General features: G+C 47.7%; 2 protein-coding genes across 2 annotated transcripts; both read left to right on the forward strand.

The window, feature by feature from the left end:
• The first annotated feature begins 7,548 nt into the window (after window positions 1-7,548).
• LOC103013323 (thimet oligopeptidase-like) lies at window positions 7,549-8,985 on the forward strand. The gene is made up of 4 exons (XM_057558114.1): window positions 7,549-7,612; window positions 7,718-7,846; window positions 8,480-8,616; window positions 8,830-8,985. The coding sequence occupies exons 1-4, from the start codon at window positions 7,549-7,551 to the stop codon at window positions 8,983-8,985; spliced, it is 486 nt and encodes a 161-aa protein (XP_057414097.1).
• A 357-nt stretch (window positions 8,986-9,342) lies between these two features.
• LOC103013031 (uncharacterized) lies at window positions 9,343-26,482 on the forward strand. Its single transcript, XM_057558192.1, has 3 exons — window positions 9,343-9,379; window positions 24,831-25,445; window positions 26,157-26,482. Exons 1-3 carry the CDS (start codon window positions 9,343-9,345, stop codon window positions 26,480-26,482), a joined length of 978 nt encoding a protein of 325 aa, XP_057414175.1.
• The last annotated feature ends 1,449 nt before the right edge of the window (window positions 26,483-27,931 follow it).

The raw sequence follows: 27,931 nt of genomic DNA on the forward strand, positions 1-27,931 counted from the left end.
CAATACTCCAGTACGCCTTTCATCACAATTCTCCATGCCCCCCGTCATCACAATGCCCGATGACCCCTGTCATCACAATGCCCCATGACCCCTATCATCACAATACTCCATGGCCCTTGTCATCACCGTGCTCCATAATCCCCATCATCACAATACTCCATGACCCCTTTCATCACAACGCTCCATGGCCAATTTCATCACAGAGCTCCATGATTGCTATCATCACCATGATCCATGACCCCTGTTATCACAATACGCCATTACCCCTTTCATCACAATTGTCCATGCCTTCTGTCACCAAAATGTTCCATAACAACTGACATCACAATGCTCCATGACCACTGTAATCATAATGCTCCATGGCCGTTGTCATGAAAATGCTCCATAACCCCGGTCATCACAATGCTCCATGACTCTTGTCATCACAATGCTCCATGACCCTTGTCATCACAATGCAAAATGGCCCTTGTCATCACAATGCTCCATGACCAATGACATCACAGTGCTCCATGACCCCTTTCTTCACAATGCTCCATGACCCCTGTCATCACAATGCTCCATGATCCCTTTCATCATAATAATCTATGACACACTTCATCACAATGCTCCACTATGCCTTTCATCACAATGCTCAATGACCCCTGTCATCACTATGCTCCATGACACCGGTCATCACAATGCTCCAAGACCCTTGTCATCACAATGCTCCCAGACCATTGTCATCAAAATGCTCCATGACCCCTATAATCACAATGCTCCATGACCACTTTCATCACACTGCTCCATGATCGCAATCATCAAAATGATCCATGACCCCTGTCATAATAATGCTCCATTACCCTTGTCATCACAATGCTCCAAGCCAACTGTCATCACAATGCCCCATGACCACATTCATAACAATGCTCCATAACCCGTTTCATCACAATGCTAAGTGGCCCTTGTCATCACAATGCTCCATGGCGCTTGTCATCACAATGCTCCATGCCCCCTGTCATCACAATGCCCCATGACCCCTGTCATCACAATGCTACATGGCCCTTGCCATCACAATGCTCCATGACCCCTGTCATCCCAAAGCCCAATGACCCCTGTCATCACAATGCTCCCTGACCCTTCTCATCACAATGCTCCATGACCACTTTCTTCACAATGCTCCAAGCTCCCTGTCATCACAAGGCTCCATGATCCTTTTCATCATAATAATGCACGACTTCTTTCATCACAATGCTCCAGTACGCCTTTAATCACAATGCTCAATGACCCTTGTCATCACAATGTTCCATGGCCTTGTTCATCACAATGCTCCACGACCCCTTTTATCGCAATACTCTAGGATCCATTTCATCAAAATTCTCCATGACTGCTTTATCACAATGCCCCATGATCACTGCAATCACAATGATCCATGACACCTTTCATCACAATGCTCCGTGACACTTTTCATCACAATGATCCATGACCACTTTCACCACAATACTCCAGTACCACTTTCATCACAAAGCTCCATGATCTCTTTCATCACAATAATCCATGACCCTTTTAATCACAATACTCCAGTACACATTTCATCACAATGCTACATGCTCCCTGTCATCACAATGCTCCATGACACCTGTCATCACAATGCTCCATGCCCCCTGTCATCACAAAGCTTCATGACCATTTTCATCACAATGCTCCTTGGTCCGTTTCATCAAAATTCTCCCTTGGTCCGTTTCATCAAAATTCTCCATGACCTTTGTCATCACAATGGTCCATGGCACTTATCATCACAATGCTCCATGCCCACTGTCATCACAATGCTCCACGACCACATTCAACACAAAGCTCCATGACACGTTTCATCACAATGCTAAAAGGCCATTGTCATCACAATACTCCATGGCACTTGTCATCACAATCCTCCATGACCATTTTCATCACAATGATCCATGACCCCTGTCATCACCATGCTCCATCGCCCTTGTCATCACAATGCTCCATGACCCCTGACATCACAATGCTCCATGACCACTTTCATCACAATGCTCCATGCCCCATGACATCACAATGCTCCATTATCCATTTTATGACAATAATCCATGACCCCTTTCATCATAATGCTGCAGTATGCTGTTCATCACAATACTCCATGCTCGCTGTCATGACAATGAACCATGACCCCTGTCATCTCAATGCTCCATGTCCCCTGTCTTCACAATGCTCCTGGACCCCTCTCATTACAATGCTCCATGACACCTCTAATCACAATGCTCCATGCTGTGGTATTCACCAGGCTCCAAGCCCTTGTCATCACAATGCTTGATGACAGTTGTCATCACAATGCTCCATGGCGCTTGTCATCACAATGCACCATGTTCACTAACATCACAATGCTCCATGACCACCTTCATCAAAATGCTCCATGACTCCTTTCATCACAATGCTCCATGACACCTGTCATCACAATGCACCATGACACCTGTCATCACAAAGCTCCCTGACCACTTTCATCACAATGCTCCATGACCCCTGTCATCACAATGCTCCATGATCCGTTTCATCATAATAATCCATGAACACTTTGATCACAATACTCCAGTAAGCCTTTAATCTCAATGCTCCATGGCCCCTGTCATCACAATGCCACATGACCCCTGTCATCACAATTATCCATGACTCCTTTCATCACAATGCTCCATTACCACTGGCATCACAATGCTCCATGAAACCTATCATCACTAAGCTCCAAGACACTTGTCATCACAATGCTCACTGACCCCTGTCATCACAATGCTCCATGACCTCTTTCATCACAATGCTCCGTGACAACTTTCATCAAAATGCTCCATGACCCCTTTCATCACAATGCTCCTTGACCCCTGTCATCACAATGCTCCATAACCCTTTTCATCACAGTGCTCCATGACCAATTTCATCACAGTTCTCCATGATCACAATCATCACAATGATCCATGACCCCTTTCATCACAATAGTCCATGATTACTTTCATCACTATGCTCCATGATCTTTTTCATCACACTGATCCATGACGCCTTTCATCACAATGCTCCAGTAACCCTTTCATCACAATGCCAGATGACCCCTGTCATCCCAATACTCCATGGCTCTTGGCATCACAATGCCAAATGACCCCTGTAAACACAAGGCTCCATGGCCCTTGTCATCACAATTCTCCATGCTGCTTGTCATCACAATGCTCCATGCCCCCTGTCATCAGAATACCCCATGACCCCTTTCATCACAATGCTCCATGGCCCTTCTCATCACAATGCTCCATGACATCTGTCATCATAATGCTCCAGTACCCCTTTCATCACAATGCTCCATGACCACTTTCATCACAATGCTCCATTATCCCTTTCATCACAATGCTCCATGAACACTTTCATCACAATGCTCCATGATCACGATAATCACCATGATCCAGGACCTGTTTCATCACAATGCTAAATGGTCCTTGTCCTGACAATGCTCCATGCCGTTTGTCATCACAATGCTCCATAACCTCTGTCATCACAATGCTACATGGCCCTTGTCATCACAGTGCTCTATGTCCCCTGTCATCACAATGCCCCATGACCCCTGTCATCACAGTGCTCCATGGCCATTGTCATTAAAGTGCTCCATAACCCCTGTCATCACAATGCTACATAAACCACGTCATCACAATGCTCCATGCCCCTTCTCATCACAATGCTCCATGACCACTTTCATCACAATGCACCATGCCCCATGTATTCACAATGCTCGATGATCCTTTTCATCATCATTATCCATTCCTCCTTTCATCACAATGCTCCAGCGCGCCTTTCACCAAAATGCTCCATGACCCTTGTCATCAAAATGCTCCATTGTCCTTTTCATCACAATGCTCCATACCCAGTGTCATCACAATGCTCCATGACCATATTCATCACAATGCTCCATGACCCGTTTCATCACAATGTTAAAGGCACTTGTCATCACAATGCTCCATGGGGTTTTCATCACAATGCTCCATGACCCCTTTTATTACAATGCTCCATTACCCCTTTCATTACAATGTTCCATGACACTTCTCATCACAATTCTCCATGCCGCCTGTCATCACAATGCTTCATGACTACTTTCAACAAAATGATCCATGACACCTCTCATCACAATTCTCCTTGACCCCTCTAATCACAATGTTCCATGCTGTATTCTTCACCAGGCTCCATGCCCTTGTCATCACAATGCTACATGACCCCTTTCATCACAATGCTAAATGGCCCTTTTCATCACAATGCTCCATGACCCTTGTCATCACAATGCTCCATGACTCCTGTCATCACAATGCTCCATGACCACTTTCATCACAATGCTCCATGATCCATTTCATCAAAATGCTCCATGATTGCTTTGATAACAATTCTCCATGATAGATATCATCACAATGCCCCATGACCCCTGTCATCACAATGCTCCATGGCCTTTGTCATCACAATGCTCCATATCCCCTGTCATCACAGTGCTCCATGATTCCTCTCATCACAATGCTCCATGACCGCTTTCATCACAATGCTCCATGATCACTATCATCACAATAATCTATGTCCCCTTTCATCACAATGCTCCAGTACCCCTTTCATCACAATGGTCCATGGCACTTGTCATCACAATGCTCTATGCCCACTGTCATCACAATGCTCCATGACCACTTTCATCACAAAGCTCCATGACACGTTTCTTCACAATGCTAAAAGGCCCTTGTCATCACAATGCTCAATGGCGCTTGTCATCACAATGCTCCATGACCATTTTCATAACAATGCTCCATGGCCCCTGTTATCACAATGCTCCATGACCCCTGTCAACACAATGCTCCATGCCTCTTGTCATCACAATGCTCCACGGCCTTTATCATCACAATGCTCCATGACCCCTGACACCACAATGCTCATGCCCAATGTCTTCACAATGCTCCATGACCACATTCATCACAATGCTCCATGAAACGTTTCATTACAATGCTCCATGATACCTTTCATCACAATAATCCATGACCCCTTTCATTACAATACTCCAGTACACCTTTCATCACAATGCTCCATGCCCCCTGTCATCACAATGCCCCATGGCCCTTGTCATCACAATGCTCCATATCCCCTGTTGTCACAATGATACATTACCACTTTCATCATAATGCTCCATGACCCCTCTCATTACAATGCTCCATGCTGTGATCTTCTCCAGACTCCATGCACTTCTCATCACAAGGCTACATGACCCTTTTCATCACAATGTTAAATGACCCTTCTCATCACAATGCTCCGTGACCTTTGTCATCACAATGCTCCATGGCCCTTCCCATCACAATGCTCCATGACAACTGTCATCACATTACTCCATGAACCCTGTCATCACAATGCTCCTTGACACTTGTCATCACAATGTTCCATGGCCTTTCCCATCACAATGCTCCATGACAACTGTCATCATATTACTCCATGAACCCTCTCATCACAATGCTCCTTGACCCTTGTCATCACAATGCTCCCTGACCGCTTTCATCACAATGCTCCATGACCACATTCATCACAAATCTCCATGACAGGTTTCATCAAAATGCTCCAAGACGAGTTTCATCCGAGTGCTCCATAACCCCTGTCGTCACAATGATCCATGACCCCTGTCAATATAAAGCCTCATGACCCCTGACATCACAATGCCCCATGACCCCTGACATCACAATTCTCCATGACTCTTGTCATCACAATGCTTCATGACTTTGTCATCACAATACTCCATTGCATTTGTCATCACAATGCTCCATGACACTTGTCGTCACAATGCTTCATGACCCTTGTCATCACAATGCTCCATGGCTCTTGTCATCACAATGCTCCATTACCCCTTTCATCACAACGCTCCCTGACCACTTTCATCACAATGTTCCATGACACTTTCCATAACTTGAGCTGGAGACCTACCTCCATGAGTTCTGGCAAGTGATGCACCGGCTCCGCTCCCAGGAAGGTGCGGGCGCGGGGCTGCACGCAGGGGGCGGGGAGGGCCTGGGCTCTCCCGTGGTCCTCACGCAGGCCCTCGCCACGGGATTCTTCTGCTGATGTCACCCCGATTGTGGCGACGCCCTCGGTGCCAGTTTCCATCATCAATCCCCACGCACTGGGCGCCTAAAAAACGGATGTGGATATCCTCGAGACTCTGGAGGCAGGAAGCCCCAGATCAAGGAGTCAGGACTGGTTCCCTGCATGTTAAATACATGTATTCAAGAGTTGCCTTTAAAAAAGACAAAAGAAAAGAAAGGAATGTTGCATGCAAGTATGGTGACAGCCGGTGATGGGAACCAGAGGGTAGGCTCTGGGGCCGGGAGCGCAGCGCCCTGTGAGGCCCTGGGTCTGCTGCCAGTCTTGGTGGACGCTCAGCAAGTGCCAGTGAGTTCCCCACGGGTGGGTCCACAACTGAGCGTCTGAGCCCAGGACCCAGTGCTCGTTCAGTCTTCCTGCGGTCAGCCTGAGAGATGCTCTCACAGGTTGCACCGGACCATGTGGGGACACTTTACTGAGCTGTGCAGCCGTCACTACTGCCCTGATTTGGAACATTTCCCTCACCCCAAAAATGTCCCTCATGCCCTTAGTTATCATTCCCTCCCCTCCCCTGCCCCTGACAACCAGGAACCCACTCTGACTCTGTTGATCTACCTGTTCTGGATGTTTCGCCTCAGTGGGGTCACACCCTGTGTGTCCTTCTGTGTCTGACTTCTCTCCCTTAGCATCGCGTTCTCAGGGTGCATCCACGTGGAAGCGAGTGTCAGGGCTTCACACCTTTGCATGGTTGAGGGCCAGAAAAAAGACAAAAGAAAAGAAAGCCATGTTGCCTGCGACGCTGGTGACAGCTGGTGATGAGAACCAGAGGCTAGGCTCTGATTCCGGGATCGCCGCGCCTTGTGAGGCCCTGGGTCTGCTGCCAGTCTCGGTGGAGGCTCAGCATGTCCCAGTGACTTCCCCACGGGGGGGGGGGGTCCCCAGCTGAGCGTCTGGGTCCAGGACCCAGTGCTCGTTCAGTCTTCCTGTGGTCAGCCCTTCGTCCTGAGTGCGATGCTCTCACAGGCTGCACCGGAGCACGAGGGGACAACTTAATGAGCTGTGCAGCCGTCACTACTGTCCTGTTCTGGAATATTTCCCTCACACCAAAAATGTCCCTCACGCCCTTAGTTATCATTCCCTCCCCTCCCCTGCCCCTGACAACCAGGAAACCACCCTGACTCTGTGGATCTACCTGTTCTGGACGTTTCCCCTCAGTGGGGTCACACCCTGTGTGTCCTTCTGTGTCTGACTTCTCTCGCTGAGCATCGTGTTCTCAGGGTGCATCCACGTGGCAGCGAGTGTCAGGGCTTCACACCTTTGCGTGGCTGAGGGCCTGAAAAAAGACAAACGAAAAGAAAGGCACATTGCCTGCGCGTCTGGTGACAGACGGTGTTGAGAACCAGAGGGAAGGCTCTGGAGCCGGGAGCTCCGTGCCCTGTGAAGCCCTGACGCTGCTTCCAGTCTCGGTGGGTCATGGATCGCGCAATCCCCCAGGAGCTGCTGGACAAGCTCATCAAGTCCAGGCTGGCCAAACCCGATGCGGCCGGGACGAGGGAAAGGAAAGGTGCTCCCGGACCGCCCGGCTGGAAAGCGTGGCCTGGACACAGTGCCAGTCCCACATCTCCTTCCTCCCACCCTCCATGCCTCTTCAACCTGCGCCAGATCGTCCTGGCCAAGTTGGACCATGCCCTGCACGTGCAGATGCCCTCGAACCCGGCCCAGGAGAATGCCCACCTCTGCCAGGAGATCCTCGGGGTCCCAGCCATGCCAGGTAGGCAAGCGCATGCTGAGCCCACCTTAGCGGTCGGTTGGTGGCTACTGCCCAGATCAAGAGGATCCTCTGGTGGTGTGTGAAGGGAGACCGACTGACAGGCTCTAGCCGAGGCCCGCTGACCTCTGGCCTCTTCCTGCCTGGGTTCCTGGGCTGGTCCCTCCAGCTGTGGCCCGTGGAGTCCGAGGGTGGGTTGGGCCTATCTGCATGTGCTTTCTGGAGAGCCTGGAAGAGGCAGGAGAGGGCTTCATACCCTGGATGGAACGCATCAACGAGGTTTACCCGTGCATGTCGGTGTGGTGTGGAGACGCAGCTCACTCCCTTGTGAGCGCTTTAACCCACGCTTTCCCCGTGCTGGAGGGCGAGCCCTGATTCATCCCTCGGAGCCTCGGGCAGCTATCCTTGTAAGAGGCTTAGGGGTGAACCCTCGTGAGCTTCAGCAGAAAGTCGGCAAAGATTGATTTGTGTCCCTCCACTGAGTTGCCCGCAAGGTCCCCGTTTTCTAGAAGTGTTGGGCCAATACTCCCTCTAGTGGCAGGGGACTCAGACAGGGCTGCTTTGAGGCCCCGGCTCTGGGGAAGGGGCATGGCGCGGCCAGGGGGCCGGGCAGGAGCCTCTCCACGTGTGTCCCAGGGACCCACCTGCCTGCAACCTTCGGCCACCTGGCAGGAAGCTTCGACGCCCGGTCCTATGGCTACCTGTGCAGCGAGGTGTACTCCAAGGACACGGTCCACACACTTTTCAAGCAGGAGGGCGTCCTGAGTGGCAAGGTGAGAGGCCGGCCTGCCGTGCAGACTAACACGGAGGTCCTTGGCCTGGGCCTAGATGCTTGTGCTGCCAACCTGGGCCTGCCAGGCTCTGAGGACCCTGCCCTGGACCCCCTGCTCCCCTGCCCTTTGTTGAGTCACAGCAGAGGTGGCCACACCCACACCCTCAGTGAAGGGGGTGCTCCACCCTCCTGCAGCCCCGCCCCCTCTCGTCAGGTTGCCATGGACTACAGAAGCTGCATTCTGAGGCCAGGGAGCTCCGAGGATGCCAAGGGCATGGTGAAGCTCTTCCTGGGTTGTGACCCCATACAGGACGCCTTCCTCCTGAGCAAAGGGCTGCAGGTTGAGGGCTGCAAGCCGCCGGCCTGCTGACGGCATGGGGCTTTGCCCACCCAGGCGGGCCGGCTGCCTTAGCGCCCCATCGGGGCAGGGGAGGAGCTGTGTGTCCTCCCAGCCCCTGAGTCTCCGGTGGCCGGCCTAGGCCAAAAGTCTCCACCTGAAAGTGTCTGGAGAGCCTGGCATCAAGGCTCCCCCTTGTTGCACTAATGCAATCCCTTCCTGGGGAGCTTTCCTGGTAACAAAACGGTTCTTTGAAAACGCAGCCATTAATAAAAAAGACTCTACCCCTGGTCTCTGCCTGACGTCCCTTCCACCACAGGAGTGGCACGGGGGCTGTCACACTGGAGGGAGTTCTGACCTTGGTCGGGGATCAGCCCTGGGGCCGTGGTGATGCGTCTTGGTCACTGGGAGACGGCTGAGGTGTGGGGTGAGTTCAGACGGGGATGGTGCCCCGCACCCCGGCCAGGCAGGCTCTCCAGTGAGGGGGTGCCAGTTTCCTGCCAGCCTCTCGCCCGTCACTATTTGGCATCTCGGGGGCTGTGATTGGCCGTGCCACGCTCTGTCCTCCCCTCAGCCTGCCCGCCCATTCTCACCCACCCTAGGCCAGTCGGTTGTGGACCAGGCTGTGATGTCTGACCTTCTGCAGACCCGGCTCAGCTCCCTGCACCCACTTCTGTGCCTTCTGTGTTCTGGGCTGGTCGCAGGCCCAGAGCCGGTGGGCAGGCACCCCGTGGCCGGGAGGGCTGTCCGTGTGAATTCCCTGGGGCTTGAAAAGGAGCACAGCCGGCCTTCCATCAGGCACCTCTCGATGGATATGGAAGGGGCATGTCGGGGCCTGTGGGCTGCTCGTCTTCCCATGCACTGAGCCCCCAGATGGTCCCCGTGCAAAATCCAGGTGTGGCGTTGGCACCCCAGCCGTGTGCCAGGCAGTCTGTGGTGGGCGCCACAGGCCTCGGGCTGGTGTGCCACAGGGTTCCCGAGCGGCAGGTCAGGACTGAGAGGGTGAGGCCTTTCCCTGGGTCCAGGGCGCAGGCTGACGCCGGCTGGAGGCCCCTCCACTCACCGCCCGCACCCCCAGCCCCTGCCCTCACGTGAGCCCCCAGGGCTGAGCTCAGGTGTTGGATGCCCAGGCTCCCCGGCAGCCCAGCCCGTTCCCAGTCCTCCACGGTCACTGAAGGACTTGGAAGCAGGTTGCCCCACAGAGACTGCTGTTCTCCGAGACCTGGGCAGGGGGCAGGGAAGACGGGCACAGGGCCCTGCAGGGGTGTGGTCGCCGGGGCAGCCGGAGCAGTTCCACACAGTAAGTAAGAGCATCTCACCAAAAACAGTGCGTTTCTCCAGCCGCCCTGGGACCTGAGCTCAGGTCCTGGGGCAGGAAGGGGCAGCAGTGCAGCTGTTAGCTGTCACTGGGGGTCGACTGTGGCCCGGTGCCACCCCTTAGATCCTCCCCCATCCCCTTCTGGGGTTGAGACCGACCCCTGCCAATCGGGTTCTCACTCCTCCCCATCCCCTACGCCTGCTCCATGAAGGTGGAAGGAACACATTTTTAAAAAGTTTGGAGCCTGGGCTTCCCTGGTGGCACAGTGGTTAAGAATCCGCCTGCCAATGCAGGGGACAAGGGTTCAAGCCCTGGTCCGGGAAGTTCCCACACGCCGCGGAGCAATGAATTCCGTGCACCACCACTACTGGGCCTGTGCTCTAGAGCCCAAAAGCCACAACTACTGAGTCCTCGTGCCCCAACTACTGAAACCCATGCACCTAGAGCCCGTGCTCCGCAACAAGAGAAGCCACCGCAATGAGAAGCCCACGTACCGCAACAAAGAGTGGCCCCCACTCACCGCAACTGGAGAAAGCACGCACACAGCAAGGAAGACCCAACGCAGCCAAAAATAAATAAATAAAATAAATAAATAAATTTTAAAAAATCATATTAAATACCTATTAATGAGATTTTTAAAAATAGTCAGTTAGTTAATTAATTGTGCCGGGTCTTAGTTACCACAGGCCAGCTCCTTAGTTGTGGTAATGACATATTTTATATTCTTTTTTGTTCCTGAACAAAGGCCTCAGAATCCAGTATCTATTTGATAATGCTCACAGCATAGCTCAGCACGGAATAGCCACATTGTATTTCTTTGGCTGCTATGTACCAAACAGCCTTTTGCACTGTTTTACCAAATGCATGTATTTAATACCTGTTTTAAAAAACATAGTGAGATCTCAAAACTTTAAATTGACTAAAGTAAGATTCTCTCTGTAGTACTACTTATTTGACCAACACCACCTGATAACACCGGTGTGGTGCACTGAGCCTTACTCTAGCATATCGGGATAAACCCTGTTTCGACAAGTGTTCATCCTCCAAGTCCCCAAGGCCTCTCACACACAGCCAGCGAAACTGCTTCCTGCTTGGGAAAGAGTGCCCCATTTCATTTCTTTAGAAGCTTGAAGGCTATGTAAGCCCTCCAAAAGGTTAGAGGGCAAAGAACAACTCTAAAACTGGCACATTTGTTGAACAAAAAGGACTTGTCAACATTACAAGAGCCAGCTTGCTTTCACTTGTGACACGTTTTCTTAGGAGGCAAGGGATGTGGCCATGTGACTTGGACAAGCTGTTTCCCTCTGTCTCAGTGTCCCACCTGTGAGTGGGTAGTCTGACTAAACTTAATTACAGACATCTGAATAAGGATCATGAACAGTGGCATCTAATTTCCAAAATAAAAACAGGAGAATGAGTATGTCTTTTACAACAGGACGTCAAGTCTACCTCAAAGATATTGGTAGCCTTGAGTCCATTGCTTCTCACTGAGTGCAATTGTGCCCCCCAGTGGACATCTGAGAAAGTCTGAAGGTGATTTTGGTTGTCACAACTGGGAGGAGAGAGAGGGAATGTTATGGGCACCTAGTGAGTAGAGGTCGGGACCTTGCTAAACACTCTACGATGCACAGGACTCACACACCACAGCAAAGGTTTATCTGGCCCCAAAAGTCAATGCCTTGGTTGAGAAACCCTGCCTTAGAGAAAACCACGGATACTCATCTTTAGCAGGTAACAGGGCATTTACTACCCACCTGTAAACCTACAGACTTCCCGACTTACACAGCTAATCCTGTGGCAGGAACAACATAGATAGCGTGTGACCATCTGGTATTATCTAGGTTTGCCCCTCAAGTCACATGGGACAGTGCTAGAGACTGACATTTTCTATACTGGAGGTCTTTGGCAAGCCACCAGTTTTCTAACCTAAAAAGTCTAAGCAGCATTATTACAATACACATAATAACACGAAAATTCTGCTTTTACAGAGAATTTAGATGTGGGAAAGGAGCTTATCTGACATCAGAAGCAAATGCTTTGAACACATCACATCTGCTGGTTCGACTGTCAAATGTTGACAGCTGGAGACATAGGAAGGTAGACAGGAGAGAACAGACCAAAGTTACGGGCCTGCTGAGACCTCGGGTCTAACCATAATACACTTCATACTGCCCTGGGTCCAGGGATGTGTTCTAACACCCTCTCATCGAAAGACAAAGGAGAAGCCACAATGAGACGGTAGGAGGGGCACAATCAGAGTAAAATCAAATCCCATAACTGGTGGGTGGGTGACTCACAGACTGGCGAACACTTATACCACAGAAGTCCACCCACTGGAGTGAAGGTTCTGAGCCCCACGTCAGGCTTCCCAACCTGGGGGTCCGGCAATGGGAGGAGAAATTCATAGAGAATCAGACTTTGAAGCCTAGTGGGAATTGATTGCAGGACTTCGACAGGACTGGGGGAAACAAAGACCCCCACTCTTGGAGGGCGCACACAAAATAGTGTGCGCATCAGGACCCAGGGGAAGGAGCAGTGACCCTGGGGGACACTGAACCAGACCTACCTGCTCGTGTTGGAAGGTCTCCAGCAGAGGAGGGGGGTGGCTCTGTTTCACCGTGGGGACAAGGACATTGGCAGCAGAAGTTCTGGGAAGCACTCCTTGGTGTGAGCCCTCCCAAAGTCTGTCATTAGCCCCACCAAAGAGCCCAGGTAGGCTCCAGTGTTGGGTTGCCTCAAGCAAAACGACCAACAGGGAGGGAACCCAGCCCCACCCATCAACAGTCAAGTGGATTAAAGTTTTACTGAGCTCTGACCACCACAGCAACAGTCAGCTCTACCCACCACCAGAGCCTCCCATCAAGCCTCTTGGATAGCCTCAACCATCAGAGGGCAGACAGCAGAATCAAGAAAAACTATAATCCTTCAGCCTGTGGAAGCAAAACCACATTCACAGAAAGATAGACAAGATGAAAAGGCAGAGGGCTACATACCAGATGAAGGAACAAGATAAAACCCCAGAAAAACAGCTAAATGAAGTGGAGATAGGCAACCTTCCAGAAAAAGAATTCAGAATAATGATAGTGAAGGTCATCCAAGACCTCGGAATAAGAATGGAGGCAAAGATCGAGAAGATGCAAGAAATGTTTAACAAAGGCCTAGAAGAATTAAAGAACAAACAAACAGAGATGAACAATATAATAACTGAAATGAAAACTACACTAGAAGAAATCAATAGCAGAACAACTGAGGCAGAAGAACGGATAAGTGACCTGGAAGACAGAATGGTGGAATTCACTGCTGCGGAACAGACTAAAGAAAAAAGAATGAAAAGAAATGAAGACAGCCTAAGAGACCTCTGGGACAACATTAAACACAGCAACATTCGCATTATAGGGGTCCCAGAAGGAGAAGAGAGAGAGAAAGGACCAGAGAAAATATTTGAAGAGATTATAATCGAAAACTTCCCTAACATGGGAAAGGAAATAGCCACCCAAGTCCAGGAAGCGCAGCGAGTCCCATACAGGATAAACCCAAGGAGAAACACGCCGAGACACATAGTAATCAAATTGGCAAAAATTAAAGACAAAGAAAAATTATTGAAAGCAGCAAGGGAAAAATGAGAAATAACATACAAAGGAACTCCCATAAGGTTAACAGCTGATTTCTCAGCAGAAACTCTACAAGCCAGAAGGGAGTGGCATGATATACTTAAAGTGATGAAAGGGAAGAACCTACAACCAAGATTACTCTACCCGGCAAGGATCTCATTCAGATTTGATGAAGAAATCAAAAGCTTTACAGACAAGCAAAAGCTAAGAGAATTCAGCATCACCAAACCAGCTCTACAACAAATGCTAAAGGAACTTCTCTAAGTGGGAAACACAAGAGAAGAAAAGGACCTACAAAAACAAACCCAAAACAATTAAGAAAATGGTCATAGGAACATACATCTTGATAATTACCTTAAACGTGAATGGATTAAATGCTCCAACCAAAAGACACAGGCTTGCTGAATGGATACAAAGGCAAGACCCATATATATGCTGTCTACAAGAGACCCACTTCAGACCTAGGGACACATACAGACTGAAAGTGAGGGGATGGAAAAAGATATTCCATGCAAATGGAAATCAAAAGAAAGCTGGAGTAGCTATACTCATATCAGATAAAATAGACTTTAAAATAAAGAATGTTACAAGAGACAAGGAAGGACACTACATAATGATCAAGGGATCAATCCAAGAAGAAGATATAACAATTATAAATATATATGCACCCAACATAGGACCACCTCAATACAGAAGGCAACTGCTAACAGCTATAAAAGAGGAAATTGACAGTAACACAATCATAGTGGGGGACTTTAACACCTCACTTACACCAATGGACAGATCATCCAAAAGGACAACTACTAAGGAAACACAGCTTTAAATGACACAATAGACCATACAGATTAAATTGATATTTATAGGACATTCCATCCAAAAAAGGTAGATTACACTTTCTTCTCAAGTGTGCACGGAACATTCTCCAGGATAGATCACATCTTGGGTCACAAATCAAGCCTCAGTAAATTTAAGCAAATTGAAATCATATCAAGCATCTTTTCTGACCACAACGCTATGAGATTAGAAATGAATTACAGAGAAAAAAACGTAAAAAACACAAACACATGGAGGTTAAACAATACACTACTTAATAACCAAGAGATCACTGAAGAAATCAAAGAGGAAATCAAAAAATACCTAGAGACAAATGACAATGAAAACACGACGATCCAAAACCTATGGGATGCAGCAAAAGCAGTTCTAAGACAGAGGTTTATAGCTATACAAGCCTACCTAAAGAAACAAGAAAAATCTCAAGTAAACAATCTAACCGTACACCTAAAGGAACTAGAGAAAGAAGAACAAACAAAACCCAAAGTTAGCAGAAGGAAAGAAATCATAAAGATCAGAGCAGAAATAAATGAAATAGAAACAAAGAAAACAATAGCAAAGATCAATAAAACTAAAAGCTGGTTCTTCGAGAAGGTAAACAAAATTGATAAGCCATTAGCCAGACTCATCAAGAAAAAGAGGGAGAGAACTCAAATCAATAAAATTAGAAATGAAAAAGGAGAAGTTACAATAGACACCGCAGAAATACAAAACATCCTAAGAGACTACTACAAGCCACTCTATGCCAATAAAATGGACAACCTGGAAGAAATGGACAAATTCTTAGAAAGGTATAACCTTCCAAGCCTGAACCAGGAAGAAACAGAAAATATGAACAGACCAATCACAAGTAATGAAATGGAAACTGATTAAAAATCTTCCAACAAACAAAATCCAGGAACAGATGGCTTCACAGGTGAATTCTATCAAACATTTAGAGAAGAGCTAACACCCATCCTTCACAAACTCTTCCAAAAAGTTGAAGAGGAAGGAACACTCACAAACACATTCAATGAGGCCACCATCACCCTGATACCAAAACCAGACAAAGATACTACAAAAAAAGAAAATTACAGACCAATATCACTGATGAATATAGATGCAAAAATCCTCAACAAAATACTGGCAAACAGAATCCAACAACACATTAAAAGGATCATACACCATGATCAAGTGGGATTTATCCCAGGGATGCAAGGATTCTTCAATATACGCAAATCAATCAATGTGATACACCATATTAACAAATTGAAGAATAAAAACCATATGATCATCTCAATAGATGCAGAAAAAGCTTTTCACAAAATTCAACACCCATTTATGATAAAAACTCTCCAGAAAGTGGGCATAGCGGGAACCTACCTCAACATAATAAAGGCCATATATGACAAACCCACAGCAAACATCATTCTCAATGGTGAAAAACTGGAAGCATTTCCTCTAAGATCAGGAACGAGACAAGGATGTCCACTCTCACCACTATTATTCAACATAGTTTGGAAGTCCTAGCCAAGGCAATCAGAGAAGAAAAAGGAATAAAAGGAATACAAATTGGAAAAGAAGAAGTAAAACTGTCACTGTTTGACGATGACATGATACTATACATAGAGAATCCTAAAACTGCCACCAGAAAACTGCTAGAGCTAATTAATGAAACTTCAAAGCTTTTGCACAGCAAAGGAAACCATAAAGAAGACGAAAAGACAACCCTCAGAATGGGAGAAAATATTTACAAACGAATCAATGGACAAAGGATTCATCTCCAAAATATATAAACAGCTCATTCATCTCAATATTAAAGAAACAAACACCCCCATCCAAAAATGGGCAGAAGACCTAAATAGACATTTCTCTGAAGAAGACATACAGAAGGCCACGAAGCACATGAAAAGATGCTCAACATCACTAATTATTAGAGAAATGCAAATCAAAACTACAATGTGGTATCACCTCACACCAGTTAGAATGGGCATCATCAGAAAATCTACAAACAACAAATGCTGGAGAGGGTGTGGAGAAAAGGGAACCCTCTTGCACTGTTGGTGGGAATGTAAATTGATACAGCCACTGTGGAGAACAATATGGAGGTTCCTTAAAAAACTAAAAATAGAATTACCATATGACCCAGCAATCCCACTACTGGGCATATACCCAGAGAAAACCGTAATTAAAAAGACACATGCACCCGATTGTTCATTGCAGCATTATTTACAATAGCCAGGTCATGGAAGCAACCTAAATGCCTATCAACAGACGAATGGATAAAGAAATTGTGGTACACATATATAATGGAATATTACTCAGCCATAAAAAGGAACGAAATTGAGTCATTTGTTGAGACGTGGATGGATCTAGAGATTGTCATACAGAGTGAAGTAACTCAGAAAGAGAAAAACAAATATCGTATATTAACGCATGTACGTGGAACCTAGAAAAATGGTACAGATGAACCGGGTTTCAGGGTAGAAGTTGAGACACAGATGTAGAGAAAAAACGTATGGATACCAAGGGGGGAAAACTGCAGTGGGGTGGGGAAGGTGGTGTGCTGAATTGGGCGATTGGGATTGAAATGTATAAAGTGATGTGTATAAAGTTGATGACTGATTAAAAAAAAAATTCTCCATGACCCCTGTCATCACAATGTTCCATGACACTTGTCATCACAATTCTCCATGGCCCTTGTCATCACAATGCTCAATGACCCCTGTCATCACAATGCTCCATGACACCTTCCATCACAATGCTCCTTGGCCCGTGTAATCACAATTCTCCATGACCCTTGTCTTCACAATGCTCCATAACCCTTGTCATCACAATGCTCCATGGCCCTTGTCATCACAATGCTCCATGCCCCTGTCATCACAGTGCCCAATGACACACAATGCTTTTATCACAATGCTCCTTTACCCCTCTTATCACAATGCTCCCTGACCACTTTCATCACAATTCTCCATGACCCCTGTCATCACAATGCTCCATGATCCCTTTCATCATAATAATCCATGACTCCTTTCATCACAATGCTCCATGACCCTTCTCATCACAAGGCTCCTCAGCCCGTGTCATCACAATGCTACATGCCCAATGTCATCCCAATGCTCCATGACCACATTCATCACAATGCTCCATGACCCATTTCATCACAATGCTAAATGGCCCTTTTCATCACAATGCTCCATGGCATTTGTCATCACAATGCTCCATGCCCCCTGTCATCGCAATGCTTCAACACAACTTTCATTACAATGCTCCAAGACCTCTTTCATCACAATGCTCCTAGGCCCATGTCATCACAATGCTCCTAGGCCCGTGTCATCACAATGCTCCATGACTCCTTTCTTGGCAATGCTCCATGACCTCTGGCATCACAATGCTCCATAATCCCTGGCATCACAATGCTCAATGACCCCTGTCCAAACAATGCTTCATGACCCCTTTCATCACAATGCTCCATGACCCATGTCATCACAATGCTACAGGATCCCTTTCATCACAATGCTCCTTGGCACGTGTCATCACAAGGCTCCATGTACCTTATCATCACAAAATTCCAAGACACTTTTCATCACAATGCTCCATGACCCCTGTCATCACAATGCTCCATGACCCTTGTCATCACTATGCTCCATGACGCCTTTCATCACAATGTTCCAGTACCCCTTTCATCACAATTCTCGATGCCCTCTGTCACCACAATGCTCCATAACCCCTGACATCACAATGCCCCATGACCCCTGTCATCACAATTCTCCATGGATCTTGTCATCAAAATGCTCCATGCCCGTGTCACCACAATGCTTCATGACCCTTGTCATCACAATGCTCCATGGCCCGTGTCATCACAATGCACCATGACCTCTGTCATCACTATGCTCCATGACCCTTTCATCACAGTGCTCCATGACCACTTTCATCACAATGCTCCATGATCCCTTTCATCACAATGCTCCATGACCCCTTTCATCACAATGCTCCATGATCCCTTTCATCACAATGCTCCATGACCCCTTTCATCACAATGCTCCATGATCCCTTTCATCACAATGCTCCATGACCCCTTTCATCACAGTGCTCCAGCACCCCCTTTCATCACAATGCTCCATGGCCCCTGTCATCACAATGCACCATGAACCCTGTCATCACAATGCTCCAGGACCGTTGTCATCACAATGTTCCACGGCCCTTGTCACCACAATGCTCCATGCCCACTGTCATCACAATGCTCCATGACCACATTCATCACAATACTCCAAGACACGTTTCATCACAATGTTAAATGGCCCTCGTCATCACAATGCTCCATGACCCTTGTCATCACAGTGCTCCATGACCCCTGTCCTCACAATGCTCCATGACCCTTGTCATCACAATGCTCCATGCCCCCTGTCATCACAATGCATCATGACCACTTTCATCACATAGCTCCATGACCCCTTTCATCACAATGCTCCTTGGCCCATGTCATCACAATGCTCCATGACCCTTGTCACCACAATGCTCCATGGCCATGGTCATAACCATGTTCCATGACTACTTTCATCACAATACTCCATGACCCCTGTCATCACAATATTCCATGACCCCTTTCATCCCAACGCTCCGTGACCCCTGTCATCACAATGATCCATGACCCCTTTCATCACAATGCTTCACGACAGCTTTCATCACAATGCTCCATGACCCTTTTCATCACAATGCTCCATGACCCATGTCATTAAAATGTTCCATGCCCTTGTCATCACAATGCTACATGACCCTACTCATCACAATGTACCATGACACCGGTCATCACAATGCTCCATGCCCTTATCATCACAATGCTCCAAGATCTGTCTGCACAATGTTCCATGACGCTTGTCAGCACAATGCTCCATGGCACTTGTCATCACAATGCTCCATGACCCTTTTCATCACAATGTTCCATGCCCTTATTATCACCATGTTCCATGCCCTTGTCATCACAATGCTCCATGACCCTTGTGATCACAATTATCCACGCCCTTGTGATTACAATGTTCCAAGCCATTATTATCACAATGCTCCTTGCCCTTTTCATCACATTGCTCCATGACCCTTCTCAGCACAATGCTCCATGCCCTTTTCATCACAATGCTGCATGACCCTGGTCATCACTATGCTCCATGCCCTTGACATTACAATTCTCCATGACCCTTGTCATCACAAAGCTCCATGACCCTAGTCATAACAATGCTCCATGCCCTTATCATCACAATGCTCCATGGTCCTTGTCATCACAATGCTTCACGCCCTTGTCATCACAATGTTCCATAAACCTAGCCATCACAATGCTCCATGATCCCTGTAATCACAATGATACATGACCCCTTTCATCACAATGCTCCATTACCCCTTTCATCACAGTGCTCCATGCCCCCTGTCACCACAATACTCCATGACCCCTGTAATCACAATGATCCATGATACCTGTAATCACAATGCTCCATTACCCATTTCATCACAATGCTCCATGGCCCTTGTCATCACAATGCACCATGCCCTTGTCATCACAATGTTCCCTAATCCCTGTAATCACAATGATCCATGACCCCTGTCATCACAATGCTCCATGGCCCTTGTCATCACAGTGCTATATGGCACCTGTCATCACAATGCTCCATGCACTTGCCATCACAGTGCCCCATGACCCTTGTGATCACAATGCTCCATGATCCCTGTAATCACAATGATCCATGACCTCTTTCAACACAATGCTCCATGCCCCCTGTCATCACAATGTTCCATGCCCTTCTCATCTCAATGCTCCAATACCCTTGTCATCACAATGCTCCATGCCTTTGTCTTCACAATTCTCCATGGCCTTTGTCATCACAATGCTCCATGACACTTCTCATCGCAATGGTCCATGACCATTTTCATCACAATGCTCTATGCCCTTGTCATCTCAATGTTCCATGCCATTCTCATCACAATTCTCCATGACCCCTTTCATCACAATGCTCCATGCCCCTGTCATCACAATGCCCCATGACCCCTGTCATCACAATGCTCCTTTGCCACTGTCATCACAATGCTCCATGACACCTGTCATCACAGTCCTCCATGACCCTTGTCATCCCAATGGTCCATGACCCTAGTCATCACATTGCTCCATATCCCCTGTCGTCCCAATGCTCCATGACTCTTGTCATCACAATACTCCATGGTCCTTGTCATCACAATGCTCCATGGTGCTTTTAATGACAGTGCTCTATGATCCCTGTAATCACAATGCTCCATGACCCCTTTCATCACAATGCTTCATGACAGCTTTCATCACAATGTTCCATGACCCTTTTCATCACAATGCCCCATGACACATGTCATCACAATGTTCCCTGACCCTTGAAATCACAATGCCACATGACAGTGTCATCGCAATTCTCCATGCCCTTTTCATCACAATGCTCCATGACACGTCATCACAATGTTCCCTGACCCTTGAAATCACAATGCCACATGACAGTGTCATCGCAATTCTCCATGCCCTTGTCATCACAATGCTCCATGCCCTTATCATCACAATGTTCCAAGACCTGTCTGCACAATGCTCCATGACCCTTGTCAGCACAATGCTCCATGGCCCTTGTCATCACAATGATCCATGACCCTTTTCATCACAATGCTCCAGGACCCTTGTCATCACAATGCTCCCTGACACTTGTCATCACAATGCTCCATGCCCTTATTATCACCATGTTCCATGCCCTTGTCATCACAATGCTCCATGACCCCTGTCATCACAATGCTAAATGGCCCTTTTCATCACAATGCTCCAAGCCCTTGTCATCACAATGCTCCATAACCCTAGTCATCACAATGCTCCATGACCCCTTTCATCACCATGCTCCATGATCCCATTCATCACGATGCTCCATGACCACTGTCATCATAATGCTCCATTCCCTTATCATCCCAGTGCTCCATGCCCCTTGTTATCACAATGCTCCATGACCCCTTTCATCACGATGTTCCATATCCCCTGTCATCACAATGCACCATGGGCCTTGTCATCTCAATGCTGCGTGGCACTTTTCATCACAATGTTCCATGATCCCTTTCGTCACAATGCTGCATGCCCCGTCATCACAATGCTCCATGACCCCTGTCATCCCAATGCTCCATGACCCCTGTCATCACAATGTTCCATGACCCTTGTTCCTTCAGGCTTCATGCTCACCCTCCTCAGCTTAATGCCACTTTAAACTTTGGCCCGAAAGTTTAAATTTGCTTCCTACCCACTAGCCACAAACTTCACCTTGATCATAACCAGCAATAGGTGGTATAATTTGAACATATTCCATATTATCCCCCAAATTATATAAATACATGACATCCCTACATTATGAAGGATATCAAGGTAACTAAGTTCTTGGAATATTTTTTTAAGTACAACAGTTCTCACATTAGGCAGTAATTTCTGTGTTCATGTGTCTGGCTCCCTCACTAGACTTTGAGTATTTTAAGTGTGAAAACCACCTTGTTATGAAAGCAGTGCAATACCTGACACATCATTCAATTAATATTTGATGAATTAATGACAAATAAATGTACATATGTCCAGGGACAATGTAGCCAAAAGCCGAGATTCTGAGGCCAGACTACCTGGGTTCTAATCCCAGCTCCATCCTTACAAGATGTGTGACCTTGGACAAATTGTTTAATCTATCTCTTGAATTTTCAGATTCCTCATCTATAAAATATTGCAATACAACTACACACTTCATAGAATGTATATCACAGCACCTGACACAAAGTAAGTGTTATCAAACGCAAGTCCACGTGCCCGACGCCCAGTGAGGCCAAACAATAGCAAAACGTCAGAGTTTGGAGCAGAGAAAGGTTTATTGCAGGGCCATGCAAGGAGACAGGTGACTCATGCCTTAAAAACCCCGAACTCCCCAAAAGCTTTCAGCAAGCCCTTTTATAGGAAAGGTGAGGGAGGGGCATGATTAGTTGTTGCATACTTCTTGGTGTCAGATTCTTTGTTCTTGAGGTCAGGTCATGGTCAAGTCATGATGTTCCTATAAACCTCCACCAAAATAAACATTATTCTTCGTTCTGACAAGAAAGGGCAAGGTCCCAAGGCTCAACTTTTGCCCTCTGAGGTCCAGGCCTGGCTAAGAGGAGGGGTCCCTGCACAGGCCGGTTACCCTGCCGGGGAGCATTCATCCAGCACCCAGCCTGGGTCCTCCTGCCAGTGCCCAGCCCCGGCTGAGGAGGCAGATCTCAGCTGGTGGCACCCTCAGGGCCAGACCCTGCCCAGCCATCATCACTGAGGAAGCCAGGCTCCCAGGACCCAGCTGGCCCTCAGGCTTTTCTTTTTTCTTTTTTTTTTTTTTTAATATTTATGTATTTATTTAGGCTGCGCTGGGTGTTAGTTGTGGCACACGGGATCCTCGTTGCGGCATATGGACTCTTAGTTGCGGCATGCATGCAGGATCTAGTTCCCCGACCAGGGATCGAACCCGGGCCCCCTGCATTGGGAGCACAGAGTCTTACCCACTGGACCACCAGGGAAGTCCCTCAGACTTTTCATTTAAACTGGAAAGAATCATTTGTATAGGATCAATAGGAATATGTGTAGCAAATACCAATCAGGTTAATTCCCAGCTCACAATTGCCCCTCTTAGGGAATAGCGCCAACCACAGAGGTGGACCCAAAGTAATAATGTGCAGTGTCCTTGCAACTTAACCCTGTCCTCTGGCCACCTCCTAGGGGTAGACAACCGATCTAAGCTGGACCAATTTTTGAAACTTAAACAGAGAGACTGAAGCTGGTTGAAGCTGTTACCTTAGTGGCAGTGTCCATATATTCCAGTTGCTGAAGCCTCCGCGGACTGTGACCCATGGAGATGCCACCACCATTAGGTCGCAGAGGTGGGGATGGGGGAGAGGTTCGCTGCTGCTTCCAGGCCTGGGCCTGGCCAGTGGGCGGCCGTGGAGAGGGCTCTAGAGCTCTGCGGGACACAGCCCTCAGCCTGTTCCCGGGCCCCCCAGCTCACCCGCCAGGGCCGAAGCCAGAGGGCCTGGAGGGCCCGAGGGAGAAGGACGCCATCCGCCTCTCACCGCACCGTCTGCCTGAAGGACCACCGCGACGTTAACTGCCGCCCACGTTAACTGCCGGTCGCGCTCAGGGTCTCGCGATAACGGTCTGGCTCTAAAGGCTGCGCGCTCGCACGGCCCCTATCACATAAGTACTCAATAAATATATTTCTATTGTTACTGCAATTCAGAATGTCTGGTCACCATAGCTACCAAAAGATTCCAAGCATTTAGCTGGTTTAATTCCCAACTTTAGTCAAGAAAACCCCATTTTGTAAGCCTTCATTTCACAAGCTGAGACATGATTTAATGGGCTTACAGAACGTGGAAGAGTTCCAGGCACAGGTGGTGGGGAGCAGCTGTTTTCCCTCTCTGCTGAGGACCAGCTGAGAGTCTTAAAGAGCCTCATGAGTGATTTGGGTGGAAAGTACTAGGAATAGCTTCCTAATAATGTGTGAGAGTGTGAAACCCTAGCCTGAAACCTCAGGGGAAGCCATGGAATCCTCTCCTGAGATTCTTTAAAAATGGGATACTTAATCGGCTCTAAGTTGGATAAAGACCAGGAAAACATCTCACATTAAAATAACAACAGTTTGCATGGGTCAGTCAAGTCTGAGTTGCACTGCTGTTGACCTAGTTCCTGCAAAGTACCATTACCTGGAGATACAAATAAAAAGGAAGAGAGTATGGGAAGCAGATTCCTTTACTTAGTGAGATTGCAATGAAAACAGTTTAATATGCTCTAAATCCTCATTCAAAATAACTTTAAATCTCATTAAGAAACCATTTCTGAAGGATCTGAATGAATGGTGCCTGGTATAAGTACTTCATGAGAGCAGGCAGTGTTGAAGGCCGTGTTTGAGGCAAACCCAGGTAAGTACCTAATACCCTATTACGTGCAGACCATGCCATATGCAATTTCCAGCTTAAGATGACAAAAACACGAGGGGAGAGGCGCGGTCAGGGCGGGCGGAGCGCAGGCGCGGCCGCGGCCGCGGCCGCGGGCGGCGAGGGCGCGGCGCGGAGGCTGAGGTGAGCGCCGGGCGGCGGTGCAGAGCTACTGGAGCGCCCGGCGGCTCCGGGTGGTGGTGGCGGCGCAGACGAAGAAGGCGGCCCCGGCCCCGGCCCGTCCCGCGCCCCCACGGCCCCGCGGCCCCAAGCGCCCCCGGCCCCGGGCCCGTCCGCCGCCGCCATGGCCCGGCCGCTGGTGCCCAGCTCGCAGAAGGGGCTGCTTCTGGAGCTCAAGGGGCTGCAGGAGGAGCCGGTGGAGGGCTTCCGGGTGACCCTGGTGGACGAGGGCGACCTGTACAATTGGGAGGTGGCCATCTTCGGGCCCCCCAAAACCTACTACGAGGGCGGCTGCTTCAAGGCGCGCCTCAAGTTCCCCATTGACTACCCCTACTCTCCGCCGGCCTTTCGCTTCCTGACCAAAATGTGGCACCCCAACATCTACGAGACTGGGGACGTGTGCATCTCCATCCTCCACACCCCCGTCGATGACCCCCAGAGCGGGGAGCTGCCCTCGGAGCGGTGGAAGCCCACGCAGAACGTCAGGACCATCCTCCTGAGCGTCATCTCCCTCCTCAAAAAAAAAAAAAAAAAAAAAAACAAGAGGGGAAAAGGCACTTCCATGCCACTCTCTTGGTTCGGGAAGTGTCAGAGAAACCCCTGTGAGTGGAGAGACCCAAATTACACACCTATTATTCTTTTCAAGGGCAAGAGTGCTTTGCATATTTCCTGTGGGAAGAAAATATTCTGATTTTAGTGAAGAGGTGGATGCAGCCTCTTGCCCTTCTTGGTTGCTCAGAGGAAGAAACCAAAGAGAAAGGAGATTTCTAGGGTAAAGAAAAAAGCTAGCAGAGACTTTGATCCTGAGCAACCTGAAGCTTGAGTTAGGCCTGAAAGAGGAGTAGGTATAGGTGACTGAGGAAGCAAGGCTTGTTTGCAGTTTTATAGCCACATAAGGGGATTAGACAGAAGTCAGGAATGGTGATATGTGATAAAGACACTTAAATGGAATTTAACGGTTTATTCTCTTCCAAATTACTGAACATTAGGTTTAAGTGTTTCCATATAAACATTAAATTATATGTATATAGCAGGATCACAAATTTGCACATTACCACTCAGTTTTTTAAGAAAAATGTAGCTTCTTCATTTCCTATAACTATTCTTCCTCCAAGCTCATACCCCATTGAGGAGTAGGGGCAAAAACAAACTTGCCAATTAACAATATCTCAGTTTCTTCCCTTTTAAACAGTGTCTTTGGGAAATTCCTTTTTTAAAAGAGAGAGAATTCTGTTTATCTCCTGTCCCCAAAATGGCTTACGGTGATGGGAAAGAAGGCCTATGGCTGACACGGTCAGCCTTACGCTTTGCAGGTAGCTGGTCTGGCCCGGCGCTGACCTGGCATCTACAGGGGACAACTGGTCCCTTGTGGCCTTTTGGGACACTGTGCAATCATTGCCTGCAAGAGTCCACGTACACCAGACTGCAGGGAGCTGGAGGCTCTGCCTCAGACCATGGTCAAACCCAAGGCCAAGATGCTATGGCTCCCAAGCCAAAGCCAGCTTCTCCTTGGCCTGCAAAGGCTTGCAGCCTCTCAGGAGCTGTAGATGAGAAAAGGCCCCAGTGTTCTCAGGCTCCCCGTTCCCAGCAGCATATTTCTAGCACAACCTGTTCTACTTCCCAAGCTTCCACCTTGTAAAGGAGGAACAAAGTATTTTCTTCTTACAGCTGCATTTGCTTTGTTTCACCACAACTGGTTTTAACCTCTAAAGCTCTAAAATAGTCATGACCTTTAGCAAACTCACCACCATCACAATCACTAAAAAAAGCTGATAAACAACTAAGAGCTCTGAGAGACCCCAGTTCATCATACCCTTACTGGGCCCAACTGAGGGCTCTTTCCTGACGAATGAACGACAGGACTTGTTTTAACCAACCATGCTCCATGTTAATGGATGCGTTCTGACTTTGCCAGAGTACAAGCTTCCAATCATGAATTAGCATAAGTACCATGGCCTCCTCCCTTTCTAGTGCATAAAACCCTCTGATTTTCCCCTCAGAAAATGTGTCCACTGCTGCACATGTTACTTCCTTTGCCTGGGAAGTAACTAATCTCAGTACATGCTTTGTTGACACTGTAGTCACTCGTTTTCCATGAATAATCCCAACAGGAGGCAGAAGTGAGGACACAGGCATCTGATGTCTTTACCTTCCTCTTTTGTCCTCACTGTCCTCCTCTAAAGTGCTTATTTTTATAGGGTAGGACTTCCCCTATGTCATTGTTCCTGGGGGCACTAAGCCACATGACCTAACATTGGTGGCAGGTGGGATTCAGGGAGAGAAACTGGCTTAGTCATAAGAACACCTATTGAGAAGTAATTTTAAATTATTCTTCCCATTACACACCTGTATCAAGAAAGAAAAATCTCATACAGATGGCCAACAGGCATATGAAAAGATGCTCAACATCACTAATTATTACAGAAATGCAAATCAAAACAACAATGAGGTACCACCTCACACTGGTCAGAATGCTCATCATTAAAAAGTCTACAAATAACAAATGCTGGAGAGGGTGTGGAGAAAAAGGAACCCTCCTACACTGTTGGTGAGAATGTAAATTGGTACAGCCACTATGTAAAACAGCACGGAGGTTCCTCAAAAAACTAAAAATAGAGTTGCCATATGATCCCTGCAATCCTACTCCTGGGCATACATCCAGAGAAAACCATAATTTGAAAAGATAAATGCACCCCAATATTCAGAGCAGCACTATTTACAATAGTCAAGACATAGAAGCAACCTAAATGTCCATCAACAGATGAACGGATAAAGAAGATGTGGTACATATATACAATGGAATACTACTCAGCCATAAAAAAGAATGAAATAATGCCATTTGCAGCAACATGGATGGACCTAGAGATTATCATAATATGTGAAATAATTCAGAAAGACAAATACCATATATCACGTATATGTGGAATCTAAAATATGATGCAAATGAACTTATTTACAAAACAGAAACAGACTCACAGACAGAAAATAGACTTGTGGTTGCCAAGGGGGAGGGGGAGTGGGGGAGGCATGGGTTGGGATTAGCAGATGCAACCTATTATACATAGAATGGATAAACAACAAGGTCCTA

This window comes from Balaenoptera acutorostrata, chromosome 1 (assembly GCF_949987535.1).
Source record: "Balaenoptera acutorostrata chromosome 1, mBalAcu1.1, whole genome shotgun sequence".
NCBI classification, from domain to species: domain Eukaryota; kingdom Metazoa; phylum Chordata; class Mammalia; order Artiodactyla; family Balaenopteridae; genus Balaenoptera; species Balaenoptera acutorostrata.

Excerpts from the sequence above, each read along its gene's own strand:
- LOC103013031 (XM_057558192.1), top strand. The coding sequence starts at position 9,343 with ATGCGTCTTGGTCACTGGGAGACGGCTGAGGTGTGGG. Across the intron at positions 9,380-24,830 it reads GGAGACGGCTGAGGTGTGGG|AGCTACTGGAGCGCCCGGCG; the intron begins GTGAGTTCAGAC and ends GCGGCGGTGCAG. Across the intron at positions 25,446-26,156 it reads GAAGTGTCAGAGAAACCCCT|GTAGCTGGTCTGGCCCGGCG; the intron begins GTGAGTGGAGAG and ends TACGCTTTGCAG.
- LOC103013323 (XM_057558114.1), top strand. The coding sequence starts at position 7,549 with ATGGATCGCGCAATCCCCCAGGAGCTGCTGGACAAGCTCATCAAGTCC. Across the intron at positions 7,847-8,479 it reads CGGGGTCCCAGCCATGCCAG|GGACCCACCTGCCTGCAACC; the intron begins GTAGGCAAGCGC and ends CGTGTGTCCCAG. Across the intron at positions 8,617-8,829 it reads AGGGCGTCCTGAGTGGCAAG|GTTGCCATGGACTACAGAAG; the intron begins GTGAGAGGCCGG and ends CCCTCTCGTCAG.